This window comes from Oncorhynchus tshawytscha, linkage group LG17 (assembly GCF_018296145.1).
Source record: "Oncorhynchus tshawytscha isolate Ot180627B linkage group LG17, Otsh_v2.0, whole genome shotgun sequence".
NCBI classification, from domain to species: Eukaryota; Metazoa; Chordata; class Actinopteri; order Salmoniformes; family Salmonidae; genus Oncorhynchus; species Oncorhynchus tshawytscha.
In genome coordinates this window covers 6,095,137-6,109,456 of record NC_056445.1, presented here as the reverse complement: position 1 = coordinate 6,109,456, position 14,320 = coordinate 6,095,137, and the positions used below count along the sequence as shown (strand labels likewise).

The following is a 14,320-nucleotide window of genomic DNA, read 5'->3' as shown; positions in this document are numbered from 1 at the left end:
TGCTGCTCCTTACTCATTTGACTAGGAATTGTTTATTAAAGGTGAGAAAACAAAAACAGCAACATCCAATCACTTAATTGCTTAAAACCTATATACACATTATAAATACGTATTACTACATACAACCATTGTTCCTAGTCCTACATGGAGCTGTTACTTATTGTTTGGGGCCAGGCAGAGAGGAGAGGATACTGAATGTGCATCCCAAATTTTTACATATACATTTTTGTCATTTAGCAGATGCTCTTATCCAGATCGACTTACAGGAGCAATTAGGGTTAAGTACCTTGCTCAAGTGCATATCAATAGATTTTTCACCTAGTCAGCTTGGGGGTTTCGAACCAGAGACCTTCCGTTAACTGGCCCAACACTCTAAAAAGCTAGGCTACCTTCCAACTCAGTACAGTCATCATGAATATGTGGAGGTGTAACATTACAACCCAAATGGCACCCTATTCCCCTTATAGTGCACTACTTTTCACCAGAGCCCATGTAGTGCATAAGAAACAAGGTGTCATTTGGACACAGATTTACAGATTCATGATGACTGTACTGAAGTTTCTGACTGTAGTAGGACAGGCAGATTGGCTCCAGATAATTATCAGAGGGGGTTAGAGAACGTTACAGACCTGAAACTGAAACTCGAGAAATAGACAAAACATACCATGGTCATTCCGAGTCGTGCAGTAAAAACCGCTCTGATACTCTGTGCACACAGTGTTCCCTGTATTATAAGGCCTTCTTTAACAGTTCTGAATTAGAGCGAAACAAATCCTCATCAACAATTGGTTCCCATGGCAAAAGAGAAGAGGGAGAGTGGGAAAAAAGGTAATCTGGAGTTTCAGTCTGTGATGCAGAAAATACCTCTCTCGCATCAAACAGGACCACAAGCTTTTAGCTTAAAGTCTCATTTCTTTGTAGTATTATGAGAGTCATGGGAGTATCACGATCCAGTCTTGAGGATACCCCTTAATTTGAAGCTTCTTTACCACTAAGTCAAGATGAGCGAAATATGTTGGTCAGAACATGTTAGGGTCTTCCAGACTCAAATGGTCTGATGCGAGCTTACCGGGTGTGTGTGTGTGTGTGTGTGTGTGTGGTGGCCGACTGTAAATGAGGTCTCTGTCCTGGGTCTGCGCTAGCTGCTCTCATGAGTGTCCGGCTGCTGCTGTTGGGGGAGGGCGATAGAGGGAGGCATCATTTGGGTCTGGGTGGGGGGCATCATTATGGAGTGGGAGGGGGGCATAATGATCTGGCTCAGCCCGCTGCAGACTGGCACTTCCAGCACCACCGGCTCCTCACAAACACGCTCCACCTTCACCACTGCTGTCACCCCTCCTCCTCCTACGCCCATGCTTCTGCCCAAACTTCCAACTACGCCCCCACTCAAGATGGACGATTTGCAGGTGCAGTCGATGCAGATGTAGTCCTCCTCCTCGGCCATCTCGCAGGTCACACCCACACACACCTGGTGGAACCACTCGTCACAGCCGCCGTCGCACTGAACCCAGTCCACCTGGCATAGGGAAGAGAGACAAACATACAGGCGATCACACCTTCTGTTAACATCAGGATATAATATCATCAGCTAGTGCTCAGAAAAGGCCATTGCCCTTCAGATTCACAAGCACTACACTTGCAGAGTTTCTGCTTTTTAAAGGAATATAGCATTATGGACATGAAGTATGTATAATAAGCATGATATTTATGTTGCATTGTATTATGGTGCATTTAAGCCTAATCCAATCCAGTCCCCCTTAAAGTTCTGTAAAGCTGGAGGATATCACCATGCCTCTGATGTGTTCTGAGAGCACAGGACTGGGAGGGTGGTTAGGCTAGTCATTGACTTAGTGTCTAATTTACAGTCACTTCCAACAGCACATATCTTGTCCTGTTAATACGTTATGTGTAACTCTCTTTAAGGTGTTCCAGTGCTGTTATCAGCTGTTGATATTCAATTGTTCCATGATGCTCACTTCCAAAGATTTTTGCTTCAGTGTCAAATATTAACTCGGAATACTTAGCACTTCATCATAGTCAGCAAACAAAAATCCAAAGTGAGACATTCAGTTTTTGCTCTTAAGAGCTAATATCATTAAACCTCTTAAAAGGAAAGTATTCAAAACTCCCACTACTGTTTGTAAAGGTGATTGTGACATACTAAGAGAGGAGATTGCTGTGGAACAATTAAAAATGAAACATCTTATTCGCATAAATGTCCAGTGATTTATTTGTAAAAACAGTTAGAGTGTCCCAAAATTATGGATGAATTGTAGAATGAAATGTTGATCTTAATTTAAGAAATTATATACAAACTAATTGAAAACATTAAATTAATAAAAATGACAAAATGTCTAAGAATAGGAGCTACTCCTTAGTAAAGACACTAAGATCTAGGTCCTAATTCCATTGACTGAATTTTACCGACACATCTCTACTTGTACTTGGGTCAAAAACAGACTTGTGTTTTTGATAGGACACACCCTCGCAGGCCACACACTGAACCCATCTCAGGCTCTCACTGACCTCTTTTGCACCCTGCTAACCAATATACCCTCACACCTATCAATCATCTATGGAAATCATGTCAGAACGATTCTGAGTCGCTACATCCTCTCTCAAATGAGCCCCTGTCCCCTGGCAAAAATGCTCCTTAGGCTATATTCAAGGTCTGACAACAACTGCAGCAGATGCACTGCCCTCTGCTGGCAAAAGTACGGTCTCAGTCAGTCGGTCTGGATGGGACATTTGAATATCAGGGCAGAAGTCAATCCCTAGGCTGAGGTTGTACCCATAGACACAATAATAGCCCCACCTAGGTGTTTTGACCATATTCCTTACACCCCTCCAGTTATTTTGAAATGTGCATCAAGTAGTGTATATTGGCGATCAGGGTTGATACACACACACACACACACACACACACACACACACACACACACACTATAGCTGTGTATATGCTTCTCGTGTCGCTCTCACCTTGTCCTTGCAGGGTCTCATACAGTTCTTGGATGCACAGACCGCGTTCTCATCATTGGAGTCCTCAGCTCCGGACCAGTCGTATTTTGATGGTATATCCAGGATTTTCTTCTCTTTCCTTTTCTCCAGTCCCTCCCTGACAGCCTCAGCCTTGATCACAGCTTTCTCCTTCCTCTTTCTCTCCTTCTCCTCTTTAGCGAGGCGCTTGGCCAGCTGTTTCAGTTCACGGTTCTTATCCGGGTTCAGCTTCAGCTTCTTCTTCTTGGGTTTCCCCAGCGGGTCTAAGAGGCTCCGTTTCGGATCCTTTGAGGACTTGGGGGACCGCATCATGTCTCCGACCCCAGAGACAGCTGCCATGAGAAGCTGGTGCTCCGCCCTCTCCAACTTCCTCTTCCTCTTCTTCTCAGAGTCCTTCATCTTGATCTTCACCGGCTTCTCAAACTGAGAATCCTCATGCTGGGAAGGGAAGACAGGAAAGAGGGATGGACAAAATTGCTCAATCAATAATCTCTACTGAAAGTGCTTTTAAGTCCATTAAGTAGACTTAATCAGGATCCAGGAAATAAGCCTTGATATCACCCATGTTCAGCTCAGATTCTAACATGTGTTTTCAGCCAGTGACTGTTTTCTTTACTGGAGCTGCCCTCTTGGCCAGGTCTACCTTGACCTCAATGGCTCAACCTGGTTAAATAAAATAACATGCACTGAACAAAAATATAAAACACAACATGCAACAATTTCAAAGATTTTACTGAGTAACAGTTCATATAAGGAAATCAGTCAATTGAAATAAATTCATTAGGCCCTAATCTATGGATTTCACATGCCTGGGAATACAGATATGCGTGTTGGTCACAGATAGGTAGGGGGGTGGATCATAAAACCAGTCAGTATCTGGAGTGACCATTTGCCTCATTCAGCATGACACATCTTCGCATATTGTTGATCAGGCTGTTGATTGTGGCTTGTGGAATGTTGTCCCACTCCTCTGCAACGACTGTGCAAAGTTGCTGGACATTGTCAGGAACTGGAACACGCAGTTGTACAAGTCGATCCAGAGCATTCCAAACATGCTCAATGGGTGACATGTCTGGTGAGTATGCAGGCCATGGAAAAACAGACATTTTCAGCTTCTAGGATTTTTGTACAAATCCTTGTGACATTAGGTTTTGGTGGCGGATGAAAGGCACGACAATGGGCTTTAAGGATCTCGTTATGGTATCTCTGTTCATTCAAAATGAGATTGATAAATGCAATTGCGTTCATTGTCCGTAGCTTATGCCTGCCTATAACATATCCCCATCGCCACCATGGGGCAATCTGTTCACAACGTTGACAAAAGCAAACCGCTCGCCCACACAACTTCATTCATGCTGTCTGCCATCTGCCCGGTACAGCTGAAACCGGGATTCACCAGTGAAGAGCACATTTCTCCAGCATGCCAGTGGCCATCGAAGGTGAGGATTTTCCCACTGAAGTCGGTTATGCCTCCAAACTGGAGTCAGGACGACAAGCACGAAGATGAGCTTCCCTGAGACAGTTTGACAGTTTGTGCAGAAATTATTTGGTTGTGCGGTTGTGGTAAAGAAATTAACATTCAATTCTCTGGCAACAGCTCTGGTGGACAGTCCTGCAGACAGCATGCCAATTGCACACTCCCTCAAATCTTTAGACATCTGTGGCATTGTGTTATGTGACAAAACAATACATTATAGAGTGGCCTTTTATTGTTCCCAGCACTAGGTGCACCTGTGTAATGATCATGCTTTTTATATCTTGATGTCACACCTGTCACTTCACATGCGTTAATATTTTTGTTTTGTATAAAAATAAGTATATAAACCAGTGCCTCTCTCCTACCTCCATGACCTGTAGGAACCTCTCCTCAGAGGGAGGGTGTGTGGCCTCCAGGATCCTCCAGATGTGCTGGGTCTCATCCAGGGACACCTCCAGCAGGTCCCCCACCATCATCAGCTCCTCCAGCTGGGCCTTGGCCGGGGAGGACAGATCCAGCACAGGGGGCTCGAGGGAGCGGGGAACCAGGGGCGTCTTCCTGGGCTGCTTCCTGGGGGTGCTCTGGTCTGGAGGGTAGAGGGTGAGAAGGAGTCATCAATCAACCAATGACACACACATTTACCCTTTCAATATCTACAACATTTACATGTATAGTTTAAGGTTAAGTACCTTGAGATTCTCATTTCTAAATAAAGGTCCCAAAGACAATACACATAAGGAAAGGAAACAATACACCAAAACAAAATTAATGGATGACACATTTATAAGTTACTACTTTATTTTTGGGGCTCCCGAGTGGCGCAGCGGTCTAAGGTACTGTATCTCAGTGCTAGAGGCGGCACGACAAACACTAGGGTTCGAATCCAGGCTGTATCACAACCCGGCTGTGAGTCCCATAGGGTGGCGCATAATTGGCCCAGCGTCGTCCGGGTTTGGCCGGTGTAGGCCGTCATTGTAAATAAGAATATGTTCTTTTAAAAAAAATAAGTCAATTAAGTATGACAGATTTGCGTAGCCATGTCTTACTCTGAGGGCAGGACTTGGAGGCAGAGGAGTAGGCGTGTTCAGCACAGAAAGATGGTGTGGTGGGCCACATGTGACTGACTACTTCCTCCGACTTGACAGGGATCTCCTCATCACAAAACAGATACGGCTTCACCTCACCCGGGTCCTGACACACACACACACACACACACACACACACACCACACACACCCACAGAGCGTGAGAGCGCAAGAAAGTGGGGCAGGTGAAGACACAATGCTAGAAAAGCAGGGTTTGCTAAGTGCTGTGTCTTGCTAGACATAAATTGAACAGTAATGTTTTACTAGCTTCGTTACCACTCTGTCTAAAACATTGCCTATAGAAAACTAGCAGCTATATAGTTGTATATGGTTTTATTTTAATTGATTCAACAGGTATTTTTTGATATTTAAAAAAAATACTCTTGACGTTTGAGAAAACTCTCCATAGGCCACACCACAGTACCTTCATGTCGTAGCCATATGTTTCCCTGATGTCCTCGTCTGAGTCGGTCTCCTCGTCATCGTAGTCGACAGACTGGCGTGGCGAAGCTGCCCTGCTGAACCCTGCCTGCTGGAATGTCTGGATGTGACCCTACGGAGAGAACAGATCTCAGTCATTCTGGTTACTTCTCATCAGTAGTAATATCATCACTGTCATGAAGATACCTGTATATGAACCCCCTATAAATACCTTTATACCCTTTTTCGCTCCACTCTACAGAATGGAGAGCACTTGGAAAGCCCTTTTGTTACCATAGAGAAAGTATGGTAACATCAAAAGGCTGGGGAATGGAACAATAATTCCCTTTCTCAACCAGTTGAAAGTGTCCGTTGGTACTTAAAGAATATGATGTCAGATAAGTTGTTGTCTGGGACATTATTACTGATGATAGGATGACAAACTGTATCTTGGAAAGTCTACACATTCCAGTTATCAGATGCACATGGAATTGTGCAATTCAAACGTTTAAATATAAAACTATTTGTAAACTTCTAAATGAGAGAATTGTTTTCATAAGTAAACTTATGCTCCCTCAGTGGCCACGCCCAAGTGAACAGACATTGGTTGAGAACTATGAAACGCCCTTCTCTCCCCCAATACAATAGTCCGTTGACGGATGTAAACCTCAGTTCCCGATGACGTGAGGACTGGTGTCCGTACATTTAAAAGGGCTCATTTTAACTACACCCTAACAAAATTAACATTTAGTTCCACAAATGTTAGGACTGCTGTCCTAACGTTTAAAAGGGAGAACTTCAACATGGAGGTGACGATCACCACGCTGGAATGGTGAATTTCGACTAGACCAGCCAAAATACAGCACAAGCTGAATATGGCAACTTGGTATGAACTTTGAACTATTATTCACTAAAAAAGTGATACCTCCTAGATGTTGAATCTCCGAAGAACAAAAGGGTACTTCAACGTATCCGCTCTACAACACTACGACCAAAAAGATGCTTAAAAAAAACCCAACCCCCTTCCTTTGTGTAACCAGCCGTCACATCAGGTTAGCCCACTAGGGGCTTTTCATGATATGATTAGTAATCGATGTATGATCTATCCTGTGTGCACACACACGATTATTTAGGTATTTAGTAAACAAATAATTATGCCAATTTGTGTATTTAATTTTTTTATTTGACCTTTATTTAACTAGGCAAGTCAGTTAAGAACAAATTCTTATTGTAAATGACGGCCTAGGAACAGTGGGTTAACTGCCTGTTCAGGGGCAGAACGACAGATTTGTACCTTGCAAGTTCAAATCCCCGAGCTGACAACCTTCCAGTTACTAGTCCAACGCTCTAACCACTAGGCTACCCTGCCGCCCCAGGGCGTATTGCTGATTCAACTAGGGTTCAAGCAGATAACCAAGTACTTACGACAATCAGAATGAGACCGATCGAGGTAACGATTAATAATTGACTGCTATTGATATAAAAGATCTTCAGATCTTTAAGAGAGTGGAATCAGGAGATAACTGCTCTATATAAATGAATGCTTCCGTGGTGCCCCAGGTTATTAATGGTTTAATTGTTGCATGGTTTAATTCAATCACGTAATAAATTAAACGTTAGGAAATCGATTTGATAACATAGCATGTCATAATTTAATCATAGTCAGAGACACGACACTACCGTGGAACCAATCTTTCTGTTTTTCACTCTAACAAACGAGGAAGAGGGGACATAAAAAAAAAACACTTCAGTCTGTTCATCTCTTGACTTACCTTATCCCAAAGCACCTTGTTTAGAGGAATGACTGATCATGAGATCCATATAGAGAGTTAACAGACAACTTTTTTTTACACTGGACGCCATGTTAGCGTCTCCAAACTCACTATACTTGGCTCTGAGTACCATACGGCACCATTAATCTCTTACCTGCAGGTCAGGGTTTGCGGCAGCCTTCTGCAGCTCAGCGTTGATAATCTTTTCGGTCTTCTCCCGGGCAGCCTGTTCTACCATCCTCTGACTGAGCACCGACAGCTTGGCCAGGGCCGAGGACAGCTCGTCTGTAGCCAGGGCCTGCCTGGCGCGGTCCTGCAAGTAGAGAGGATTTAGATTAATCAATTCCATTAATAAACAGAGATAAGAGTTGAAATAAACAACATTTAGTTAGATTCAGAATGTGTGGCTTTTCACCCTTTCACATATACTTCTTACTAAGTTTTGCAGGTAAAACTCCTACCGACTTTGATTAAATCAACTCTAGCAACCATAAAATAATTGATTCTGAAAACAGGTGTTGAACTCATCCCTACCTGCCAGCCCATGGCTCTCTCCGTCAGGCACTGTAGGGCCTCTCCCTCAGGCAGACGCACCGGCAGCTTCTGGAGGGACACCAGTAGGGACAGGATGGTCTCCAGACGCGGGCGACGCGAGCGCTGGCACAATGGGCACAGGAACTTTGCCTCCTTGCTGTTGCTCTGCCAACCGGCTGTGCCCATGAGCTTCTTCTGAGAGCCCGTTTTCGGTAACGGCACGCAGGCTCCGTGGAACCAGTCCTTGCACAGTTCACACTGCAACATAAACCCGCTGGCGGTCTTACGACACAGACAGAACTTTACCTCCTCGATACGGTCAGACATGGCCATCTTAGCCAGGTTGGCAGCTCGGAGGGAGTGGATGGCTTCAACCTCTTTCTGCTCCTTGGATTTGAATGCCGCTACAACGGTGGCCGGGTCGCAGGCGTCTTCGTAACTCTCGTCCAGGTCACTGAGACCCTCCAGGTCGAGACCTCCTCTCTCCTTCTCAAGGAGCTCCTTGACTCGTTTGCGTTTGCCCTTGCTGTTGCCGTAGATACCAATATCCACACGTGGACTGAGGACCTAAGAGAGAACACACAAGAATAGAGATTAGCAAAGACGCTATCTAACTACCAGTCCTATGATAATATTGGTCCTATTCCCAACTACCTACAGTATAGACAGATGGAATTCACAACGATTTGCAAATGTTCATTCACCAACTTCTGCACCATTCTACATAGCTTAACCTTTTGCGTGTAGGGGGCAGTTTCTTCGTTTTTTGGCTAAAAAGAACGTACCCATTTGAAACTGCCTATTTCTCAGCCCCAGAAACTAGAATATGCATATAATTCAGATTAGGATAGAAAACTCTAAAGTTTCCAAAACTGTCAAAATATTGTCTGTGAGTTTAACAGAACTGATATTGCAGGCGAAAACCTGAGGAAAATCCAATCAGGAAGTGCCTCTTATTTTGAAACCTCTGTTCCTATGCATGCCTATCCTCCATTTAAAGGGATATCAACCAGATTCACTTTCCTACGACTTCCCTAAGGTGACAAAAGTCTTTAGACATAGTTTCAGGCTTTTATTTTGAAAAAATAGCGAGAAAGATCACATTGTGTAAGTGGATAGGTGGGGGCTCTCAGAGTGAGTTTTGCACAACAGAGTAAAGCGGCCATTGTTTCTCCCTGTCCTATTGAAAAACCTACACTCCCGGTTGATATATTATCAAATATATATTTTAAAAACAACCTGAGGATTGATTATAAAAAACATTTGACATGTTTCTGTGGACATTATGGATATTATTTGGAATTTGTCTGCGTTGTTGTGACCGCTCTTTCCTGTGGATTTCTGAACATAACGCGACAAAGCAACGGAGGTATTTTGGATATAAAAATAATCTTTATGGAACAAAAGGAACATTTGTGGGTAACTGGGAGTCTCATGAGTGAAAACATCCGAAGATCAAAGGTAAACGATTAATTTGATTGCTTTTCGTGACCAAGCTACCTGATGCTAAGTGTACTTAATGTTTTGTCATGCGATCGATACATTTACACAAACGCTTGGATTGCTTTCGCTGTAAAGCATAATTTCAAAATCTGAGAGGACAGGTGGATTAAAAAAAAGGCAAAGCTGTGTTTTGCAATATTGCACTTGTGATTTCATGAATATCAATATTTTTTTGTAATATTATTTGACTGTGGCGCTATGCTATTCAGCGGTTGCTGATGACAATTATCCCGCTTAAGGGATGGGTAAGCATCAAGAAGTTAAGCAAATATCTCATATTGCACTCTAGGGTCAGCATAGTCTGTAAAGGGCTGCTTGTTGGGGAAAAAAATATTTCAAACTACCATCTCAGCAACATACTTAACCATGCTTTCTCAGTGCATGGGTACAGCCCAACCCAGGGTATTATGACTTACCTGTAGCAGGGTGTAGGTGGAGTTCTTCTTGAGGAAGGTGCGTGCGGTCCTCTCCCTCCAAGCGCGGGCCGAGGCCACCTGGGATTCGACCTGGGGCAGGGGATCCAGCCGGACGGGGATGGAGCGACCCCTCGCCAGCAGGCTCTCCAGCTGCTCCAGGTACGCATAGTTACTGCCACTCTGGAGGGAGTGAAACGCACAGGGGAAACATAGGGGGAAATTAATCATGTCGATAAAAAAAAAAATTATGCATCGCACAGTATCACCCTTCCCATTCATCATTCATGTTCTGATAATATAAATTAAACTTATCTGGTAACAACAACCATGTTTCCATCCAACTATATATATGCAGTAAAGTTTGTCGGATAAAAAAAAAAAAAAAATCTAATAATCACAACAGGCCTGATGGAAACAGTATAAATTGCCAGTAAACTTTCCAAATTTCGACAGAAAAAAAATACAGGGGATAATTGTTTTGTCGGTGAAATAGATAAATAGGACCAATGCAGTGGAAATGCTTGGATGCGGATTTGTTGATGGTGTTACCATCATGTTGCAGTAAATAATATGGTTGTGTAGTTCTCCCAGTATGTCTTGGAAAAGTATTCATACTGTACAGTTTATTAGGCTACAGACTACATAAGTTATGAACTTCACAGGGTGGTGAAAGTGCACAGTGATGAGGAGCTTGTTGCTTCTTCCCAATAAATATTGAGGGTCTTAATTTTATGCTGGGGACATGATCGGTTTTCACACTGGTTTTCACACTGTTGCTGGTATTTTGGCCCATTCCTCATGCAGATCTCCTATAGAGCAGTGAAAACCTTGTGAAGACGTAAAGAAAATGTTTGACCTTTGGCCGCCTTTCCTTCCAGTTCTCTGCTGCCAATGACTGGAACGAATTGCAAAAATCACTGAAGTTGGAGACTTCTATCTCCCTCTCTAACTTTAAGCATCAGCTAGCTGTACATAGCCCATCCAACTACCTACCTCATCCCCATATTGTTTTTATTGACTTTTTTCTCTTTTGCACACCAGTATCTCTACTTGCACATCATCTGCACATCTATCACGCCAGTGTTAATTTGCTAAACTGTAATTACTTTGCGACTACGGCCTATTTATTGCCTAAACTCCTTACGCCATTTGCACACACTGACTTTTTCTATTGTGTTATTGACTGTACGTTTGTTTATTCCATGTGCAACTCTGTTGTTGTTTGAGTCACACTACTTTGCTTTATCTTGGCCAGGTTGCAGTTGTAAATGAGAACTTGTTCTCAACTGGTCTACCTGGTTACATAAAGGTGAAATAAATAAATAAAAAATAACCCGGACGAAACAACGTATAGCTGGCGACCAAACCCAGCCGCTATAGCGCGATGGGACAAGGAAATCTCGGGCGGCCAAACCCTCCCCTAACGACGCTGGGCCAATTGTGCGCCACCTCATTGTTCTCCCGGTCACGGCCGGCTGTGACAAAGCCTGGGATCGAACCCAGGGCTGAAGTGACACCTCAAGCACTGCAATGCAGTTCCTTAGACCGCTGCGCCACTCGCTTAAAAATCTTTCGACAAATTGATGGAAACCTAGCTAAAGTAAGCTTTTAACAAATGAGCAAGCCGTTCCATTGCGTATAAACAGAGCCGAGTGCATCACATACAAATATTTAGAGATGCCTGCCTATACTGTAGCTACATCTGTATCACATCACAAATTGAATCTATACTCATCAGTAATTACCGTGTGACGCGACACTACCTGAATGGCATCCACCTTGGCACTCCACTCCTTGGCCTTGTGCAGAGCCTCTCGGAGGGCCAGGACATTGGGCAGGTAGGCCGGGATGTTCCTGGCCTCTATCACAATGTTCTCTAGGGTTAGCATGCTGTGCCGAGGCCTGGGGGAGGAGACACAAGAAATAATGGATTTAGAGAAATTCATTTCACAGGCATCCTTTGATGCAATATGCTAAACAGGAATTGGGTCACATTCAGAAGGGGTAAAACGTTTTGAAACCGAGTGAAACTACCTGAACTTGTCCAGTAAGACCAATTTGTTAAACATTTTTGCGAAGGTGTACACTATTGAACGCGACCCAAGCATATGACACCAAAGCTATAGGCAGGTGACTTAAGAACAGCATTATCATATTCACATTTACCTGGCCTGTAAGGCAGATGAGAGAACTGTCCTATAGGTATGTTATGTGTATCTTCATCATTACCTGGCCTGTAGGCAGATGAGAGAACTGTCCTATAGGTATGTAATGTGTATCTTCATCATTACCTGGCCTGTAGGCATGCGCGGGCCTTGTCCTCCCATCTCTCTGACACAGTGAGTATCTCCTGCAACTCAGTCATGGCCTTCTCCACAGCATGGTGTGGTGCCAGCCCCACCCCAGAGTCTATCAGCCGCTTCATCAGCTCCAGGGTCACCCGATGGGGCTCTGCCAGCATCACACGCACCTAATCATAACAAAACGTTTCAATTGAATATTATTCCACTCCCAGAAAACTATTTTAGACTGCTGAAGAAACCACACAAACAAACTGAGGTAAAAAACTAATGTACAATAATATCATCAGTCATCACCTCATCCAGCCAGCGGGCCTGCTGCAGCTCCTGTTTGAGCCTGGGCAGCTCAGGTAGTTCCACATCCAGACCTCCACCCAGGTCTAGCAGGGCCTGCAGCTTGGAGGAGTCAGGCAGCTCGTCAGCCAGGGCTAGCTGGGCTCTCTCATGGAAGTCCTCCACGTTCTCTAGTAACTCCTGGGGGAGGGAGGGAGGGATATGGTGTTATATACTAACAATCAAGGACTACTAATCAACTAATACTGGTTTGGGGACAGGTCAACTTCAGTGATGTAATACAAATAGAGTAGGATGTCAGAGGAGGAGAATTCCTGTACATCTCTTAATAATGGCCAGTGACTATAATGTTTGGGACTTACTTTGACCTGTCGAGCCTGTCCAATGACACAGGGCAGTTTGAACAGCTGCTCTACAAAGACCTTCAGCTCCTCCACTGTCAGCTTGTTACGAGTCCTGCTGCTCTCTGGACGCTGCCTGGTACTGGAATACAGAGATATATACTTTGAGTTGATGTATTACTCACAGGTAGGGGTATAAACGTTAAAATGGTGCTTGAGGTTATGTCCCGATGTGCGACCCTTCTCCCAAAGTGCGCACTAGCACACTCTCCCCCTCACAGATTCTTTGGTGTAAAAACAAAGGAGAATGCTTGCACCGATCCAATGTTTTTAAATCCATGGTGTGGAGTGTGCAAGTACACAATTCAGGAGAAGAGAACAGGGATATAACAGCGGCGTGTGTGTGTGTATCTTGTACTCTACGGACCTGTGTCTCTGCTTGCGGCTGAGCAGTAGCTGGGCCACAGAGGAGCAGGTTTCGGCCTCCTTCACCATTTCTCTCAGCCGACGGAACAGACTGTTCTCTGGGTACTTCCTGTCCTCTGCATCCTCCAGAAGAACCTTCAACTCTATCAGGTCTGACAAAGGGAGAGGAACAGCCACACCCTAAAACGGAAGCACGAACTGCAGCCGAAAGCTGACTAAGACATTTAAACTGCTTCCATCCGTGGACAAATAGGTCTACCAGACAGACTGAATCTCAACCCATGCTTCAAGAGGCCACATTGTTCCTAACCCATCTGGACAAGCATACGCTATTCCGTCATCCTGTCAAGGTACCATATCACCTCCATACAACACCCTACCCTCCAACTCGTCAAGCTACGCCAGTACAGAGACAAAGTAGAATCTCAATTCACACAGACAGGAGAGCAAGAAAGATAAGAATAGAGGAGAGAGCAACATGAGGCATGGGGAATCGTAGTACAATTGTTCTAATATTGTGCCGAGTATTTCCGCCTTTACAGTATAGATAGTCCACCTACCTTTCTTGTTCTTGTGGTCAGCAGCTAAGGCCTCAGTGACCCGCTTGGCCCAGGTGTCATAGGACTGGGCTCTGGACTTCACCCCATACAACATGGAGGGAAACTCCTCCAGATCATAACGGTAGCTGGAATATAAAGAGACAGAGGAGCGTCAGCACCTATTTAATATTGATTGCGCTATGGGGTTAGTGACCCA

The 14,320-nt window shown here is 44.3% G+C and overlaps 1 protein-coding gene across 6 annotated transcripts in view; it reads right to left on the bottom strand.

Annotated features, from left to right (window-relative positions):
- Nucleotides 1-13: 13 nt before the first annotated feature.
- Nucleotides 14-14,320, bottom strand: part of LOC112216758 (lysine-specific demethylase 5A) — a 41,151-nt gene continuing 26,844 nt past the window's right edge. For 5 of the 6 annotated variants that reach the window (XM_024376809.2, XM_024376810.2, XM_024376811.2 and 2 more), the window contains exons 16-29: nucleotides 14,125-14,249; nucleotides 13,566-13,716; nucleotides 13,160-13,280; nucleotides 12,801-12,977; nucleotides 12,495-12,673; nucleotides 11,949-12,105; nucleotides 10,204-10,383; nucleotides 8,285-8,851; nucleotides 7,905-8,063; nucleotides 5,983-6,111; nucleotides 5,521-5,665; nucleotides 4,840-5,060; nucleotides 2,980-3,435; nucleotides 14-1,516 (exon numbers count right to left, since the gene is read on the bottom strand). In XM_024376809.2, the coding sequence (XP_024232577.1) occupies nucleotides 1,139-1,516; nucleotides 2,980-3,435; nucleotides 4,840-5,060; nucleotides 5,521-5,665; nucleotides 5,983-6,111; nucleotides 7,905-8,063; nucleotides 8,285-8,851; nucleotides 10,204-10,383; nucleotides 11,949-12,105; nucleotides 12,495-12,673; nucleotides 12,801-12,977; nucleotides 13,160-13,280; nucleotides 13,566-13,716; nucleotides 14,125-14,249 (3,145 nt within the window). In that variant the 3' untranslated portion in view covers nucleotides 14-1,138. The remainder of the gene's footprint in view (nucleotides 1,517-2,979; nucleotides 3,436-4,839; nucleotides 5,061-5,520; nucleotides 5,666-5,982; nucleotides 6,112-7,904; nucleotides 8,064-8,284; nucleotides 8,852-10,203; nucleotides 10,384-11,948; nucleotides 12,106-12,494; nucleotides 12,674-12,800; nucleotides 12,978-13,159; nucleotides 13,281-13,565; nucleotides 13,717-14,124; nucleotides 14,250-14,320) is intronic. The other variant, XM_024376812.2, reaches the window with a different exon arrangement.